The following is an 18,970-nucleotide window of genomic DNA, read 5'->3' as shown; positions in this document are numbered from 1 at the left end:
GCCCCGGGTCGCGGCCCCCCGTCGGTGACAGCGCCTCCTGACTCAGCCCGGAGCTCGGACGCCCTCGCCTGCCGTGCGACGGGAGCGCGCCCCGCCGCGTCCAGCGCGCAGCCCCGGGCCGCCCTCCTCCCCCGCGCCCCGTCCCCGAGCCCCCGCCGCGGGTCCTGCCGGCCGCTCCGCGCCCATGCCCGGGAGGGCCCCGGGGCCCGGGCCGGCGGCCGAGGTCGGGCCTGGGGCGCCTTAGGCCCGCCGCGCGCCGCGCCGCGCCGCCATGGGCCGCCGTCCCCGGTAGATGCGGCGGCGGCGGCGGCGGAGGCGGCGACGGCGGCGGTGGCCGTGGCCGGTCGTCCCGCGGCGGCTGCGCTCGCGGCTCCCCTCGGCCCCGGCGCTCCCCGGCCCGGCGGCACGGCGACCATGGACAAGATCCTGGAGGGCCTGGTGAGCTCCTCGCACCCGCTGTCGCTGAAGCGGGTGATCGTGCGGAAGGTGGTGGAGTCGGCGGAGCACTGGCTGGACGGGGCGCAGTGCGAGGCCATGTTTGACCTGACCACCCGGCTCATCCTGGAGGGCCGCGACCCCTTCCAGCGCCAAGTGGGCCACCAGGTGCTGGAGGCCTACGCGCGCTACCACCGGCCCGAGTTCGAGGCCTTCTTCAACAAGACCTTCGTGCTGGGCCTCCTGCAGCAGGGTTACCACTCGCTGGACAGGAAGGACGTCGCCATCCTGGACTACATCCACAACGGCCTGAGGCTGATCATGAGCTGCCCGTCGGTGCTGGACCTCTTCAGCCTGCTGCAGGTGGAGGTGTTACGGATGGCGTGCGAGAGGCCCGAGCCGGCCTTCTGCGCCCGGCTCAGCGACCTGCTGACGGACTTCGTGCAGTGCATCCCCAAGGGGAAGCTGTCGGTCACCTTCTGCCAGCAGCTGGTCCGAACCATCGGTCACTTCCAGTGCGCGTCCACCCAGGAGAAGGAGCTGCGCGAGTATGTCTCCCAGGTCACGAAAGTGAGCGGCTTGCTTCAGAACATCTGGAAGGCCGAGCCCTCCACGCTGCTGCCTTCCCTGCAGGAAGTCTTCGCCAGCATCTCTTCCACAGGTAAAGCTCATCCCGACTCCCTGAAAAAAGGGGAAGATCTCCTGGAAGGAAAGTCCGTCCGTCCGTGTGTGTGTGTGTGTGTGTGTGTGTGTGTGTGTCTCCAGTAAGCACAACCCTGTTTGCTTCCTGTCCTGAAAGACGTTCTGAAGGAACAGCAAGTTCCAATTCCCCTGTTCAGTTCTCTTCCAATCCACCCTCTTGTTTGGGAATGTCAGTTGGTACCTTAAAACCGGGCCGCGTCCCTGTGTTGGTTGGTTTGTTTTTTTTAAACGTGGAGAACATCAAGGTTTCAGACTTTAGTCGGTAAACAAGTTTCGTAATTCCCCAGCCTCTGCTCAAGTGATAGAATGCTTTGAGGGTGACAGATACTATGTAAAGCTTCTACTCATTAGTGACTAATAGTAATGTAATAACACCTACCGTGCTTTTGTGGACTATGTATGTCCCTATCATCTTGTAATGAGAGGGTTGGGTTTTGTTTTTTTCCTGTTTTTGAAGTCTCATTTCTGTTTGTTTGTTTTTCATACATGGGTTGTCTCCTTGCCAGATTATCCTAGTAGTTGAGGTCGTTTTTAGGAAGTTTGTAAATGTTGGTGTTTTCTGTCTCCCATCAGGGTATGTGAGAAGGGGATACAGGTAGAACGAAGAAACCAGGGAGATGAGAATGTTTTCGTGTCGTGAGTTGCACCCCCAGAAACCAGGGAAGACTCAAGTGATAATCCATGGCGAGAAAATGCTTCTCGCCCAGGAACTTTCCATGTGTCTTTGAGCTTTGGAGTGTGCAGCTTTCTAAATAATAGGTCCCAAACCAGATACACTTCTCTCTAATTATACCACTCGGGTGTTCCACATTGAAAATGCCCTCATTTTTATCTTAAGAACAAGAGATGAGGGTAGAGTTTTGTGTAAACGCCTCACACATTTAATACATACCAACTGTATATTTACAATATTTGAATTGATTTTAAAAATCTTTAGTCTACTTGTCATAACTATTACGTTCCTCCCCCCCCCCATTTTTTTCACCTGTGGTAATCAAGATGTTCATCTTGAATTTCTTTAAGTTTCCATATAGTTTAAGCAAAATAATACCCTCCCACTAACCTTAACTTAAAATTTTTACTCCCCACAGAAATTTTTGAAATCTTCCTTATGGCATTATAATGACTGAAAGCATCTAAAGTGGAAATTGAAATAACCTTACATTTCTTTCCTGGATACTATTTTACAAACGAGTAGCTTTATTTTATATATACTTTGTATACATATGTAGAGCTATAAAGTCATTTTCTTTTAAATGCTTGACACGAAACAGCTTGTCCCTTTTCTTTTGCTTTTTATTCAAAACTAGATGCGTCATTTGAGCCTTCTGTAGCACTGGCAAGCCTAGTCCAGCATATTCCGCTTCAGATGATTACAGTTCTCATCAGGAGCCTCACCACCGACCCAAACGTGAAAGACGCAAGCATGACCCGGGCTCTCTGCAGGTGCGTGCTCCTGACACACACCGTAGACAGTAATTGTAGGTTTGAATAATGAAAAACATACAGAAACACTTAAAACTGAAAGGTGAAATAAATGTATGTTCTCCAAATTCATTGAAACACTATAATATGTATATACTATAGCCTTGGCACATTACTTTTTGGAATTGTCATTTTTTATCATCTTTTTGCTTGTCATTGTTTCCTATAGTTTATTTCTTCCCTCTGGACTTTTGTTCTTTTTCCAAAGCATACACTTCACTTTTACTTTTCAACTGCACTCAATGGGTAAGACATGTGTTGCTTTGACAAATTGCTTTTCTCCATCAGTCTTAAATGATTGGGCAAGATACAGAATGCTAATGTGATAGCTGTTTCTCATATATATATATATATATATTTTTTTTTTTTTCTTTTTGCCAGTCCTGGACCCTGGTCACAGGGCCTGAGCACTGTCCCTGGCTTCTTTTTGCTCAAGGCTAGCACTCTGCCACTTGAGCCACAGTGCCTCTTCTGGCCGTTTTCTATATATGTGGTGCTGGGGAATCGAACCCAGGGCTTCATGTATACGAGGCAAGCACTTTTGCCCCTAGGCCATATTCCCAGCCCTCGCTTACATTTTGAAACTAATACTGCATTGTCATCAGGCTCTACTGTTCTGATAGTCAGCTATCAATCTCAGTGTCATTCTTTGTGACCACTCTGGCTTCTCTGGTAAACTTAGGTTTTCCTTTTTGCCCTTAATGTTTTACAGCCTTATTCTTCCATTTTTAAGTGTACACTTATTTTTTTTTCCTCTCAACAATATTCATCTTGTACAAAAAAAATTTCCCTTGTCAGCAATTGTATTTTTATCCAGTCATTTTGTCAAATCACATTTATTGAATACTTAGCATGACTGCCAGGCAGTGTTCAAAGAGTCCTTGAACAAACCACTAAAAGTATATAGTTGCCTTTATTGGCTTACTGTATAGTTACAGCAGCTAAGAGTAATGACACACTTCCCCGAGTCTAATATACAGCCTAATTTTCAAGATGTTAAAAAGTAGAAATAGTCATAGTTGTCTTAAGTTAAATTGCTTTGACTTTTCTTGCCTTAGTGCTACATAATTTAAACACACATCTTTAAAGTTTAGACTTTTGGAATATGTCATAACTAAGTAAGGTTGTATAATAATGTTATTTATGGTTTTAAAAAATGGACAGAAAGAGGAATGGAGTCTAAGAGAGTAAGCTTTCTTTGGTTTGGGTTAGATTGGGTTTGGGGTTTTTTGTTGTTGCCATACATACCCTGGGTTAGAATGCAGGACCTTCACTTAACTCTGCTTGCTTGCTTGCTTGCTTGGCTTACACTCTGCCACTTGAGCCATGCTTATTTCACAGTTCTCAATAGTGCATTTTTACTAACTTACATTAGTTATACAGGAGTGGGGTTGTTCATTGTTACAGTTGTGGAGTTTTACTAATATTCTATAGTGCATTTGTAATTTCACATATTAAGACTGTAGGAAGAAATCTTGGTTGCTACTCTTGTCTTAATTCAGATGTCTATATTTGAGCTTATTTGTTAGAATGAGTTTGTATTATAAATTCCTGGTGTCACTTATAGCATCAATTTAAAATTTGGCATTTATGAAAAATGAGAATTTTCCAGGAATCATTTTTAAGGAAATATGTGTCTGTTTACAAGATTGGAAACTCCTTGGTGACATGTAGCCAGTTGCATTCATTCATTTCTACATCTTCTTTTTGCATTGCTAGAGGTAGAACCCCAGGGTCTTGCGCATGCTACGCAAGTGCTCTCCTAAACTACTTTCCAGGTCCTCATTTCTACATCTTGATCAGTGCTTCTTACTAGCAAACTCAGTAAATGTAGAATCACAAATTGAGTGGTTGTCTTCTATAACTCCCATAGCTTCTAAGTAAATAATGATGGGAATATTTCGATCCTGATAGCTTTATTTTTCTTCAATTTCCAGAATGATTGACTGGCTGTCCTGGCCATTGGCTCAGCATGTGGATACATGGGTAATTGCACTTCTGAAAGGATTAGCAGCGGTTCAGAAGTTTACTATATTGATAGATGTTACTTTGCTGAAAATAGAACTGGTACGTGGAAATATATCAATTTGTTGGAATGTAGGGACTCAGATAATCAGTATTTTTATTTGGGGGTGGTCTCTTTTAAAACATACAGTTTTTTAATTGTTCTGGTTTTACTTCATTTTAAACAGGCCTTAGAAATTATTTTAAATGCCAAGTAATTAAAAGAATTTGCCCTTTTCAGATATCTAGTATGAAAACATTTTTATTAGCCTTTGAATCCCTCTAAGCTTTTACCATCATTACTCCAAAATTACCTTTGGTATTAATGTCTCCCCGTCTTGCCAATGCCAGAGATTGTTTCCCAGGTCTTTCTTCAACTAACCTGTCAGTAGCACTTGACCCAATTTCTTGTCATTATTTTCTTTCACCAAAATTTAATAACATGGTAGGACTTTTCGAGAAAAGGGACATTGACCTAAATAATTTTCAGCCCTACGGAAGTAACTACTGCTTGGGTTAATAAATTTCTTCCAAATCCTTCAGGTAGATGTCTTGTCTTCTTTTGAAGGTTTTTAATCGCCTTTGGTTTCCTCTTGTGAGACCTGGTGCTCTTGCCGTTCTTTCTCACATGCTGCTTAGTTTTCAGCATTCTCCAGAGGCGTTCCATTTGGTAAGTTATGAAACAAAACTTTCTACATTGGAAAAGCTATTTTCAAATACCGTTTGCTATTGAGTCCCCTTTGTATAGAATGAGGATTGTAAAGTAGTCTTTACCTGCTTTTTGTAACATTATAATTTCATAGAAAGCAAGATTGTGAGGTTTCCTCCCGGGGAATGTATTTTCAGAATATTCCGTACCTCACCAGAATGCCCTGCTTGTTCCTGTCGCCAGCAAGCCCATTACCTCTGCCTGGGAGACATCACTGCTCTATATCTGTTGTACTTAACAGTGCAGAAAGATTGAAATGGTTGAAACCTCCTGACTGCTTTAAATTTTCAAACCATGAAATGTTACAACAGTCTTTGCTTTTTAGCCCCAATATTCGGGCTTTTCATTCTCTCACTGTTTATTGATCCCCACCTTTAAAATATGTTCAGAATTCTATCCCTTTAAATCAGCTACATCACCTGTTTTTATTTTATAAGATTTTCCCTTAGTCACTTATAAATTAGTTATGGTTAGAAATGACAAAGTATTCGCTTGGAAACGTGTCCACTGAGCGGTGTAGAACATCTCAGGAAAGTAGTGGTTTGATTTCGTGATTTCTCTAAGGTCTTATCCCCAGTTTCATAGTCAGAACTCATCAATACCCCCACAGTGTAAGAGCCATAAGAAAATTCAGAGGAGACTAATTTAGAAGGGCAGAATTCATATTAGGAGTTTTGAATGAACAATGTCCTTACCTCAGAGTAGTCTGTACACACACAGTCATTAAGCAGAAAGAGTAAAGGCTAGACAGACAAAAACAGAAAAAGCAATGTTAATTTGAGAATGTGATTATTCTTTTGGGAAGGAAGAGTTGGTTGGAGCATTACAATAATTACTGTGATTGTTACTTGTTTATGTGACTTAATAGAACTGTATTTTCACTTTTAATCAGGTATTAACAACCAAGAAGAAAGTTCTTCCAATACAACATAAGATGCCTTTTACCTTAAGAAGTATAAATAAGCTGGGAATATGGCCTAATGGCAAGGGTGCTTGCCTTGCATACAGGAAACCCTGAGTTCGATTCCCCAGCACCACATATATAAAAAATGGTCAGAAGTGGCGCTAAGGCGCAAGTGGCAGAGTGCTAGCCTTGAGCAAAAAGAAGCCAGGAACAGTGCTCAGGCCCTGAGTCCAAGCCCAGGACTGGCAAAAAAAAAAAAAGTATAAATATTATCATTATAATAATAATTAGATGGGAAAAAATAGCATCATGCTAATGGAAGATACTATTTCTATAAAAGATTATTTGTTTCATTTTGGTAATAACTTCTTAATTATGTCATTGTCTATTGGCTTTTTTAGCCCATTTTTCATAGTGAAAGAACATTTTTGTGTTGGTTGTCAATATTAGTAGTTTTCCATGTGTTTATGACAATGAACATTTAAAATTTTCCATTCACTTTTATACACCATTCCTTAAAAATAATGGAAGTTTCCAGTTCCCTTTATTTCTAAAACTATCTCTTTTGGGGAACTGGGTCTTATCAGTAAGAATATCCAGACATCATCCCCGTGTGTACCATAAATAAAAATAGTCCTGTTACTTGAGGTACAATTGTACTTACATATACAAGTTATTGGACACCTTCTTGCAGTAGACTTTACTATGCAAATGGTAATTCTCTCAAGAGAATAATTTAAGTCAACACTAGATGGAGCTCTTTAGCTAAATTTAAGGAGTCTGGTTTTGGTTTGGAGTTAGTTGGCATTTTTTTTAATTGATGACAATGACCAAGATTCCTATCTTATGCTTTAGCTTGTGTTTTAGATGGAGTAGAAGAGGGAGGAGTAGTAGTAAGCTGAACTTGTTAGTTATGTAACTTTGAAAACTAGGTTTATTGGTATTCTGAAAACATTTGGCTTTATAACTTTTTTATAAAATGGCTATGACTTTGAACATGGAGAAAATATTGATCTTGTGACATACTTGTAGGCTAGTTATTGTGTTTCTAATAATTGTCTTTCTTTTTTTTTTTTTCTTCAGATTGTTCCTCATGTAGTTCATTTGGTTCACTCTTTTAAAAGTGATGGCCTGCCTTCCAGTACAGCCTTCTTAGTGCAGTTAACAGAATTGATACACTGTATGATGTATCATTATTCTGGATTTCCAGATCTCTATGAACCTATCTTGGATGCAATAAAGGTACCAATATTCGTGGAATTGAAGACAATAATGTAATGAATATGTATTAGATGAATGAATATAAAAGACTCCTATAACCAGCTGTTGATTCTTTTATTTGAAAAATGTAGTTAGGGTTAAGTTTCACTGATGTTTAGGAGATGGATCTTTTATTTAAATGAATATCATCCTCAGCTCTGTAATGCCATTAATTATAAGGTGCGTTTTAAAATTTATAACAGCTTTGGGAAATTTTGTAACTGTTATTCCTCTTTGTGATCCACAGGATTTTCCTAAGCCCAGTGAAGAGAAGATTAAATTGATTCTCAACCAAAGTGCCTGGACTTCTCAATCCAATTCTTTGGCATCTTGCTTGTCTAGACTTTGTGGAAAATCTGAAACTGGAAAAACTGGTCTTATTAACCTAGGAAACACATGTTATATGAACAGTGTTATCCAAGCATTGTTTATGGCTACGGAGTAAGTTTGAATGTGACCTTCTTCATCTTAACTTGGTACATGCTGATGAAACATGAGATGGTGGGAATTGTCTATACATTATTTCTTACAAGTTTCATGAATACTAACATTTCCAGATAGTTTTCCTTATTCAGAAATGAAACCGCTTTTGGTGTCCAGCAGGCACTGTTAGAAGTTAACTTGCCTGATATCTAATACAGTGTCACCTGTTTTTATAATTATTGTGACTTGATCTTTACAAATGTAATAGATGAACTGATCAAAGGTATTCCAAAGAGTGTGTCCTAGACTCATCCTTAGCTGTTATCCCAGAACAGTTTCTATTACCCCACTGTATTTTTTCAACCTATATAATCTTTTGAGGATGTCACATTTTATCTGCTTCTGGGTATTACAGTATCTATCAGATCCGTTTCTTTGTTGGTGATTAAGGTTAAGCTCTGCTTCCCATTTGAAATGATAGTTACTGAATGACCATGGAAGCATGTTCCTTTGATATCTTCTTAATTCACTTGTGGATCCGTATTCTTTACAACTAAGCAAATAAGAAAATGGAATGTGAGTTATATAAATGCTGTTTGTGAAGATATAAAATCATAGCCAGCTTTTTCTAAATGCGAAAGCATGGTTGAAATTTTCTCTTCGGAACCAATTAAGTATTCATAGAACTTGTCCAAAAACACTTTCAAGTTGAATTCCAAGATTTTGTTACACCTGCCTAGTGGAATCATAAACTATTAAATGTAGTCTTAGCTTGAGTTTATTTTCTGGCTCCAGATTTTATTGTGAGCATGATGGTACTTTTGCAAGCAGTATTAGGCAGAACAAGAAATAATCCATTTCTCACCACTAGAGGTCAGCTAGGCCTCCATCCCACTTTACAGATGACAAAAAGCAAAGACTCAAAAGCAGCTATAACTGCCGAGAGCAATTCAAAGAGCACATTTTATTTTTGTGACAAATAATATTTGAGCTTAGGAACATACCTCTTTGCTATATTATAGGTAACCAACTTTGTTAAGCAAAGAATAAAGTTTTCCTTTAAGGAGAATAAATTCTTGAAAATCAGCTGTCTTTAGATTTTGTTTTAATTAGTTGGATGTGGTAGTCGACACATAAACTTCCGAAAGGCTTCGGGGGTTGGAGGATGGTGTGTCTGAGGCCAACCTGGACTGTGTAGTGACACACTCAGTCTCACAACTCCCTTCCCTACCCCCAAAAAAGTCAAAGCCCACGTGTGCATATACAGACACACAGAAAAAAGTCACTATCTTACTCTCTTTCAGTTTCAGAAGACAAGTATTATCTTTAAATCTAAATGGGTGCAATTCATTGATGAAAAAATTACAACACCTCTTCGCCTTTTTGGCTCACACACAGGTGAGTTTATATGTATGTGTGTGTTAACTTCGACAATAGTATTTTTTTAACTTTGTTATACTAGAAATCTATAACTGATCAAACTGTGTACTGTGTTTTTCCTCAACATTCTAAAGATACTGCCTGCCTAAAGTATCTAGATGACAGAATGCTCCTCGAGCTATTAATGCTTCCTTGGCTTTCCTTACTTGTATCTGAATATCATGTCAAACTGCTGTTTGTTGTCTCTTGTATTTCTGTGCCAGTACTGGGGCTTGAACTCAGGGCCTCTCACTCTCACTCGGCTTAAGAAGTGCCAAGCTGGAGCTCTGCCACTTGAGCCCAACCTCCACTTGCAACTTTTTGCTAGTTAACTGGAGATAAGAGCCAAATTTTCCTGTTTATATTTATTTATGCATATATGTGTTTAATTCTTTGTGTTTTGCTGTAGTTGCTGTTGTCTCGCAGAGGGGTGGGGAGTAGTAAACATAGCTGGAAGAGTTTCAGGACTGATGGAATTATGACACATACCCGGTCAAGGAAATGTTCAATTTGCAGTAGTGTTGTGTGGCTCTGTATTTGTTCCCTTATTACTTTACCCACAATATGTATTTGTTAACATTTCTTTTTCAGATTTGGTTTTTCCAAAAGTGATGCAGTGAAACAGATGACTGTCATAAAGGAGTTATTTATGTCAGGAACATTATCGACAGTTAGAGACCTGGATTCTAATGTCACTCTTTCTGCCACTCCATTGTGTGACTTGGGGCAGATCCTATACTTTTTCTAGATCTCAGCTGGCGAGTGCAAAGTTTTAGCAAAAGATCATCTAAACTTATTCCTAATTCAGTTCGTCTGCCTCTGAGTTGCCCTTGTCACTGGCGCTTTTTTATCATGATGGAATACAATCTTGAGGAGTTGTTAGTGACCATTATGTATTAAGATACAGTTACTTGTCCATGCAATAATCACTTGTGTTTTCTTTACTGCTGTCAAAAGAGGGAAGCATACGCACCTCGGATCTTCTTTGAGGCTTCCAGACCTCCATGGTTTACGCCCAGGTCACAGCAGGACTGTTCTGAGTACCTCAGGTTTCTGCTAGACAGGTAGAAGCGTTTCTAAACTTCTCCTTTGAATTATGTCTTCTCATAAGTTTATTTTTTCTTAACATTAGGTTAGATACTTTACATTTTAGGTGTTGATCTTTAAAATACCCTTACATTTATTGTTGGTTTTTTTGTTGTTGTTATTTTGTTTTTTTAGGCTTCCTTTTGGTTTCTTTTGAAAGTCTTTTACTTTAGGCTGTTATGAAAGTATAATAGATTCCCAAAACACTCAGTAATCTGTGGGGGTCTTTTCTTTCCCATTTGCCCAGCTGCGGGAGGCCAGATTTTCCTCCTGCACCTCATCTAAAAACCAGAGCAGTAGCTAGAATGCAGCACATGCATACCTAGCCAGCTGCACCCTAGGAAACCAGATCCCTAACGTACTCGGAAAATACAAAGCACTGCCGTTCTTCCCATGAATTCTCATGGTTTTAAGAAATACAAGTTTCATTTAAAATGTGATTAAGTTTATTACTGTTTTAAGTGCTTCAGAATACTTAAATATTTCATTGTTTTTAATATGATGAATATCAGTAAATATAAATACGCTCACATTAAAAAAAAAAAGCTCTTGTGTTTAGTTTTAAGAGTAGAAAGGAGGGCTGGGAATATAGCCTAGTGGCAAGAGTGCTTGCCTCCTACACTTGAAGCTCTCGGTTCGATTTCCCAGCACCACATATATGGAAAACGTCCAGAAGGGGCGCTGTGGCTCAGGTGGCAGAGTGCTAGCCTTGAGCGGGAAGAGGGCAGGGACGGTGCTCAGGCCCTGAGTCCAAGGCCCAGGACTGGCCAAAAAAAAAAAGAAAGAAAGAATAGAAAGGAGCCCTGAAGTTTAAGAGCTACTTTAATGTATAATGGTAAGGATTTCATTAATTTTATGTCCTTCCCACTTCAGTAGTAATAAACCCAGTATCTCCCCACCCTCACTCCCTTTGGTTGTGCAGATGCCTAGTAATTCCGTGGGTGTGTCTTAGGCAGCCTTCCTTGCAGTGAGGGTGTGTGCAGGGATGGCTTTGGGCCAGACTTTAGGAGGTACCAAGCAGACAGACATAAGATGGCTAGGAGATGTGCATAATTAATGTAATGTTATAAGTGCTATAAAATATAAAATGAGAATATACAGTAGTAATAAACCCCTAACTTCTCTTCTGGATTCTCTATTCAGTATTTTTCTTGATTAAAAGAAAAGAAACTTAATTTTTTCATACGTACTATCCTTGATAACACTAATATGATTGTTGGTATGAGCCACTAATATTTTTTAAAAGACATGTCCCGTTAACGTAAGTGAAGCAGCTATATAACGCTATCCTCTTCTGCAGGCTCCATGAAGAAGAAAAGATCTTGAAAGTTCAGTCCTCACACAGGCCACCCGAAAGTCTGGGGTGTGGAGAAACATCTTTGCAAGAAGTAGCCAACAAGACAGTACTGTCAGACACTTCTTGCGCAAATGAAAGTGAGAAGACTTTAATAGAAAAAATGTTTGGAGGAAAACTAAGGACTCACATATGTTGCTTGAACTGCAGGAGTACCTCACAGAAAGTGGAAGCGTTCACCGACCTTTCACTGGCCTTTTGTCCTTCCCCACCCATGGAAGACTTACCTTTCCAAGACCCAGCATCATTACCCCATGCCCAAGATGGCAGCCTGATGTGTACCAGTGTGCCCGCTCCTGCCGAAGACCCAGTAGTGTATAATCCAGCTGCCTTTGTGTGTGACTCAGTTCTGAATGAAACAATAGGCAGTCCTCCTGATGAATTTCACTGTCCTGAAAACCACACTTCTGTCCCTAATGAACCTGCCAAGATTCTTGTCAGTAAAGATGTACCTCAGAAACTCGGAAGCGAGATCACACCTTCCGTAACTGACTTACTAAATTATTTTTTGGCTCCAGAAATTCTTACTGGTGACAACCAATATTATTGTGAAAATTGTGCCTCTCTGCAGAATGCTGAGAAAACTATGCAAATCACGGAGGAGCCTGAATACCTTATTCTAACTCTCCTAAGATTTTCATACGATCAGAAGTATCATGTGAGAAGAAAAATCTTAGACAATGTGTCACTGCCACTGGTTTTGGAACTGCCGGTTAAACGAACTACTTCCTTTTCTTCATTGTCAGAAAACTGGTCTGTAGATGTTGACTTCACTGATACTAGTGAGAACATAGCTAAAAAACTAAAGCCTTCGGGGACTGAAGAAACTTTCTGCCCCAAATTAGTGCCCTACGTACTGAGTTCTGTTGTGGTTCACTCGGGCGTATCCTCTGAGAGCGGGCATTACTACTCCTACGCCAGAAACACCACGGGCACAGAGTCCTCGTTCCAGATGTGCCACCAGCCAGAACCGCTGGCATTAACTCCCTCCCAGAATCACCTACTAGGGCGAGACTGCCCCACCGCCAATATGGAACAGGATTTGGAAAATAAGGAAATGTCAAAAGAATGGTTTTTATTTAATGACAGCAGAGTGACATTTACTTCATTTCAGTCGGTCCAGAAAATTACGAGTAGGTTTCCAAAAGACACAGCTTATGTGCTTTTGTATAAAAAACAGAATAGCACCGGTAGTTTAAATGATAATAATACAACCAGTGGACTCTGGCTAAATGGAGACCCACCTCTACAGAAAGAACTTATGGATGCTATAACAAAAGACAATAAACTATATTTACAGGTAAGTTCTGGAAGGTATTCAACATTTGACAGTTAATTGGGTGCCCTATCTTTTACATTTTCAGGGAATTCTGAAGTTTGAGTCTGGATTCATATGAGATGAGTTCAACCTGTTTAATTGAATTACCATGTGTATTAGGAAAAGTATCAATGAGATACAATAGGAAAGGCATTTGGTTTTAATTACAAACATGTGCTTCTTGTTAGGAAAGATTATACAGTCATGTCATAGGGAAACAAAGTTTAATGAATGGAAGTAGCCTGCTTTCCCCTGTCCCAGCTACAGAGGAAACAACAGCTAATGGTGCTAATGCCTGCGAGTTCTTTGAGTCAGTATTATAAAGTCTCCTTACTGACCTTCAGATAGGTAAGGTAAAGAACACTGTAAGAGATTATGTGTACAGAAAGGATGTTTTTAATTCTTTGAGGATCTGTGCCACAAAATCAAGACAGTACAAACTGAAGTAAATGTGTCTTATAGATGTATTTATTCAAGAATATACTTTATTCGAAGTATTATTTAATATAGGGCTTGCCAACTTTGAAACCTGCCAACTTGCTATCACAAAGCACTAACAGCAAATCAGAGGTGAAACTATAGGAAAGGAAATGGTGAGAACAGTGACTGGATAGTTCAAGTCATTGTATGAGTTTCTAAAATATAAGTGTTTGAAAACCAGAGAACTAAAAATATAGACAAAGAGAAGAAATGAGCCATTATACTACAAATTTTAAGTTTTCTCAAAAGCTTTCGGGTCTCCTACATTACAAAATATCCAGGAATAATACATGATACATTTGAAAGCAATATAGAAATGTTCTAAAGTAATATGAAAACTTTACAGAGAATAATTCAACATTCTGAGTGCTTTCCAGAACCAATTCAAAATGAAGGATTTAGCACCCAGTAGGATGGTTTATTATGAGGGTAGCAGTATGTGCACTACTAATCAACTGGTTCTCAAAGATTGGAGAGTGAAAATGAGGAACAAAGGATAAGATTGAGACAATTTTACAGTAAAACACAGATTGATCTGGCTTGCAAATGCACAGGTTATCAGTGTTTGAATAAGATACGACATTTAGCAAGTGAGAGACAAGGAATTTTGAAACACAAGAAACTTGTTTCTGCAATTGGAGCACTAAGCCTGCTTATCTGGTAGGAAAAGTTGTATTACTGTAAGGAGGTAGACTTCATTTTACTTATTATCAATGTTTTCTTTCTTTTTGTTGGTGCTGGCTCTGGGGCTTGAACTGAGGGCCTGGTCACTGTCCCTGAGCTTTCTCGCTCAAGGGTAGAAGTCTGCCACTTGAGCCACCACTCCACTTCTAGCTTTGTGGTGGTTCATTAGAGACAAGAGTCTGAAGGACTTTACAGCCTAGACTGTGGCTAGCTTTGAACCGTAATGCACAGATCTCCACCTCTTGAGTAGCTGGAAGCACAGGTGAAGAGCCATTAGCACCCAGCTCTGTTTTATTATTTATTGAGAAGTATCTTAAGGGGCTGGGGGTGTGGCTTAGCAGTAGAGTGCTTGCCTAGCATGCACAAAGCCCTGGGTTCGATTCCCCAGCACCACATACACAGAAAAGGCCGAAGTGGCGCTGTGGCTCAAGTGGCAGAGTGTTAGCCTTGAGCAAAAAGAAGCACAGGGACAGTGCTCAGGCCCTGAGTCCAAGGCCCAGGACTGGGGGCGGGGGGGGGGGGGGGAATGGGAAGTATCTTAAAGGTAGAAAAATTCAGGCTTCTCTGATTCATGATTTTTACTGTAACCACCACTTCCACAAAACCCCAGTTGATAGAATACATAATCCATTGTAGCCATTTAATTGTGTTGTTGTGTATTGCAGAATTTCACAGGAGCTATAATATTTTCTATAGAGAAGTGTTATGGCTTAGGCATTTTTGTTTTCTCTGTTACAAAATGAGATACAGAAAGAGGAGGACAGGTCAGGCATGGTTGCTCCTGCCTGTAATCCCAGCTGTTCCGGAGGCCAAGACCAAGAGGGTCACAGTTTCAAAGCTAGTTTGAGAAAAAAGTGAGACCCCATTCAACCTAAATGTCAGTATGGCAGAGCACATGTGTGATAATAGCTCTGCAGGAAATATAAGTTGGTAGATTATAGATCTATCATCCAAAAAAGTAACCAAAGCAAAAACAGGCCAGGGATGTGGTAGAGACAGCGCCACCGAGAGAAAAAAAGTCACATAAAACTCCCTCATAATACGTGCCATTTCAAAACTGAAAGAAGAATTTTTCAAAGCCACGGTGCATTATAGGACCTGCTGTTCTCCTGGGGCTACGTGAAGCCCGCTCTCTGCTTGTCTTGCTCCCGTGGTAATTACCTACTTTACTAGGTTTGGGATAAGTGTCCTTGATATCAATATTGTTACCAGTTACTGAGCTGGAAGAACACTTACTAGGGATTAAGAGAGGTTCCGAATATTGGTGTGTATGGTATGTCCATCCACTGTATTTAGCATTTTAATTTCATAAAAATCACTTTAATTTTAGGAACAAGAGTTGAATGCTCGAGCCCGGGCCCTCCAAGCTGCGTCTACCTCTTGTTCCTTCCGGCCCAACGGATTTGATGACAACGACCCACCAGGAAGCTGTGGGCCAACGGGGGGCGGCGGGGGAGGCGGATTTAATACAGTTGGCAGACTCGTGTTTTGATCCCTGGAGCCCAGAATGCACTTGGTCACAAAGCATCCAATACTATCTTTGACTGTTAAAATGTCAGACTGTAACCAATACCATATCTTTTATTTTTCTTTTCATTAGACCCTCATGCTTTAAGAAAACACAGTGCTTGTTTTTATTTTCTGGACAATACATTTATTAACAAAATGCATCATGGGAAAAGAATCTACCTCTTAAAGTTCCATTTATGGTTAAATATGCTTGACCAAAAATGTTGAAAGGAAAAAAAAATGTACCTGGTCCCTAATTAAGCTGCATTAAATTTGGTAGAATTATTTAAATAGTCTATATTTAGTTTCACCAAACCAAGAAACAATTCATTTGCATTCTTTATAAAAGAATTGATTTCAGGTTTAAGAGAAATACTGTTTTGTTTTCTAAGTCCTTTATTTCAGATGTAGATACCCATGTTTTAATTCAAGTCATGGACAATACTAGAGGATCCAGTCTCCAATGAAGGCAATAACATAAGACGTACCAAGCTGTCCTACTTCTCCGACTTCTGTGTGGTCTGCTTTCCGTGTCCCTGTATCTGCATTTGACGTACAGAGGTTTTTTTAAAAAGGAATGTTTATACGTATGGACTGAATTGATTTTAAGAAAGGTGCATGGTCCCATAGGTCTTGTAGGAGCAATGTTTTTATCTAAAAGTTGCTAACTTTGTAGTATTTCTAATGGCCGGAGGATTTTAAAGTCGTGTTTCAGGGAGCGTATGTCTTGTGTGTGTTCTGAAGGAGGTGAGTTCTTTATGTGCCTTGCAGTATCGTAATTCAGAAAGAAATCTTTGGCGGCAGAAAAAAAAATTTTTTTAAAGATGAAATGTTGGGAAGTAATTTTGTGCTCACATTAAAATTACAACTTTTTGAAAGATACTGGATTTTCCAGAAGTAAAATCTAATGGTTCTAAAAGTGTGATAGTAAATTTTTAACTCTTAGAAAAATTCAGAAGAAATTAACCTAGTTGAGTAAAAAATCTTTTTCCACATGTTACTTAATCCTCAAAACATTAAAACATTGATAACGTATTTTTAGAGTTGGACATCTGAGATTGTTTTTTTTGTTCGAGTGTGTGTTACGCAGTTACTTCTTCTACATTCTAGTTTCAGGAAAAGTGTTAAAATGCCAGACAGTCCAATCCCACTTTTTTTTTTAGCAAGGATACTGTAAATAGGTCAGATCTCCAGGGTCTTGATTGTACAGTACTCAAAAATTACCCCAAATATCCTTTTTCCTGAAGGCTCGTCCATTGTTCTGAAGATCAGGTCCATATTTATTTAGAAAACATCTTAAGGAAATAGCATTCCTTGGTGATCTGGGGTTTATGGTTTTCCCAAGCTTTTGTGGCACTCATAAAAACCATTCCATCTTCATCCCACGGCCTTCCACTGTTAACCTTTGCTAGGAGGATCAGGAACAAGGATTGAACTGAAAACCAGACGTGCTTTACAAAACTGACGGTTTACCTTCACTGTGAGGGAACGGAGTAAAGAGTGTTTCCCTGTGGGCTTCCTCTTTGTCCTAATATTCTGAGTTACTCATTGGCCAGTGATTGTCACTACATCAGGCTCGGCATTTCGTGAACTTGACTAAGTCATTTAACACTTGGATGAGTCATTGTTAAAATGCTTCTAGGAGCATCTTGAAGATAGCTTTCATGAAGGCAATAAGCCTCCCGTAGTTTGATCTGTGAATATCTTGTAGCACAAGGATTTTAAGCTGGGCTTGATGGTACACACCTGTATACAGGCTACTTAGGAGAAGGCAGCGGGACCTCAAGCTCAAGGCCAGCCCAGGCAGAGTTAGAAGACACATCTCAAAGCAAAGTAACACGAAAAGGGGTTGGGGGGGGAGGGGCTCCGGGAGTAGAGCACTTGGCTGGATTCTATCCCCAGAACCACAACAAAAGTGTGTTGAATTTTCAAAATGATAACACTTAAATTCTAGTGTAATATTGGGACAATCCAAATTATAACTTGATACCAGTGACTTGAAGGCTTTTTTTTTTTGCCAGTCCTGGGGCTTGAACTCAGGACTTGAGCACTGTCCCTGAGCTTTTTGTTCACGGCTAGCACTCTGCCACTTGAGCCACAGTGCCACTTGCGGCTTTTTCTGTGGTGCTGAGGAATTGAACCCAGGGCTTCATGCATGCTAGGCAAGCACTCTACTTCTAAGCCACATTCCCAGCCCACTTGAAGACTTTTAAGATTAAAACTAGAGTAATATTATTTGCTAAATTTAATGGAATCTGAATAAGAAACTTCACTTTTCAGTAAGGTGATACTTTTAATTGTTCTGATATCCACACATCTGTCACTAAATTGCTATCTTTGTCATGTTATATCTTTTCTTTCTCCTCTGTTTCCAACTTGTATATTTTTCTCCCCTGCTTGTAAAAGTGGTTTTTAGTTCCAGCTGAGGGATGATTACTATTGCTATTTCTCTTTTGTTGAATCCAAGTTCAGCTTAAGTGACGTTGCTCATTACTGCCAGAGAGTACAGTTGAGCTTTGTTACAAACAAAAATGAAAAGCCAGTCAGGCGCTGATGGCTCATACCTGTAACCCTAGCTACGGGATCCGAGAATCATGGTTCAAAGCCAGCCCGGGCAGGAAAGTCTGTGAGACTCTCCATTAACCACCAGAAAGCTGACGTGGCACTGTGGCTCAAGTGGCAGGGTGATAGCTTTGGGCCAAAAAAGCTCAGGGACAGCATCCACACCCTGAGTTCAAGCCCAAAGGATTGGCACACACGCAAGTCACAACACAAAAAAGAAAAGCTGTAAATCTTAAGTCTTCTTTCTTTAAACGATGTTTGTAGGCGGATGGAAGGAAGATAGGAAAGGAGGAAGCTTCCAGAGCTTATATCAAAAATATAACAATTCAAAGCAATGTCTTTGATTTGGCCTTGCAAGCCCTGGTACTGTGTCCCTTGACTTATGACACCGATGTGTCAAGTTGGAGGAAGGACTCTGGCTCTTTCCAGGCATCTTTCCCACTGTCTTCCAGATGAGTAGCTAAGGGAAACAGGGCAGCTACAGGACTAAAGATTCTTGACCTTTGGTTCCCCCTAAGATGCCAGTACAGCCTTTTGGCAGGTGGAAATAAAGATCTCTTGTGTGTGAAGTGGTGGGTTCTTGGGGCCGATCCAGACAGCCTATTAGCTCACCCAGGGGAAGAAGGAAAGCATTTC

The 18,970-nt window shown here is 40.5% G+C and overlaps 1 protein-coding gene across 1 annotated transcript; it reads left to right on the top strand.

Moving 5' to 3' along the window:
• The first annotated feature begins 365 nt into the window (after positions 1–365).
• On the top strand, positions 366–16,346 carry Usp38 (ubiquitin specific peptidase 38). The gene is made up of 10 exons (XM_048333496.1): positions 366–1,096; positions 2,448–2,583; positions 4,560–4,689; positions 5,195–5,296; positions 7,323–7,481; positions 7,747–7,940; positions 9,227–9,320; positions 10,299–10,405; positions 11,728–13,081; positions 15,594–16,346. Exons 1-10 carry the CDS (start codon positions 415–417, stop codon positions 15,753–15,755), a joined length of 3,120 nt encoding a protein of 1,039 aa, XP_048189453.1. The 5' UTR covers positions 366–414; the 3' UTR covers positions 15,756–16,346.
• The last annotated feature ends 2,624 nt before the right edge of the window (positions 16,347–18,970 follow it).

Source organism: Perognathus longimembris, chromosome 24, assembly GCF_023159225.1.
Source record: "Perognathus longimembris pacificus isolate PPM17 chromosome 24, ASM2315922v1, whole genome shotgun sequence".
NCBI lineage: Eukaryota > Metazoa > Chordata > Mammalia > Rodentia > Heteromyidae > Perognathus > Perognathus longimembris.
Note: the sequence above shows the minus strand (reverse complement) of the source record. Positions and strands in the feature narration are given on the sequence as shown.

Excerpts from the sequence above, each read along its gene's own strand:
- Usp38 (XM_048333496.1), top strand. The coding sequence starts at position 415 with ATGGACAAGATCCTGGAGGGCCTGGTGAGCTCCTCGCACCCGCTGTCG. Across the intron at positions 5,297-7,322 it reads CTCCAGAGGCGTTCCATTTG|ATTGTTCCTCATGTAGTTCA; the intron begins GTAAGTTATGAA and ends TTTTTTCTTCAG. Across the intron at positions 7,482-7,746 it reads CTATCTTGGATGCAATAAAG|GATTTTCCTAAGCCCAGTGA; the intron begins GTACCAATATTC and ends TGTGATCCACAG.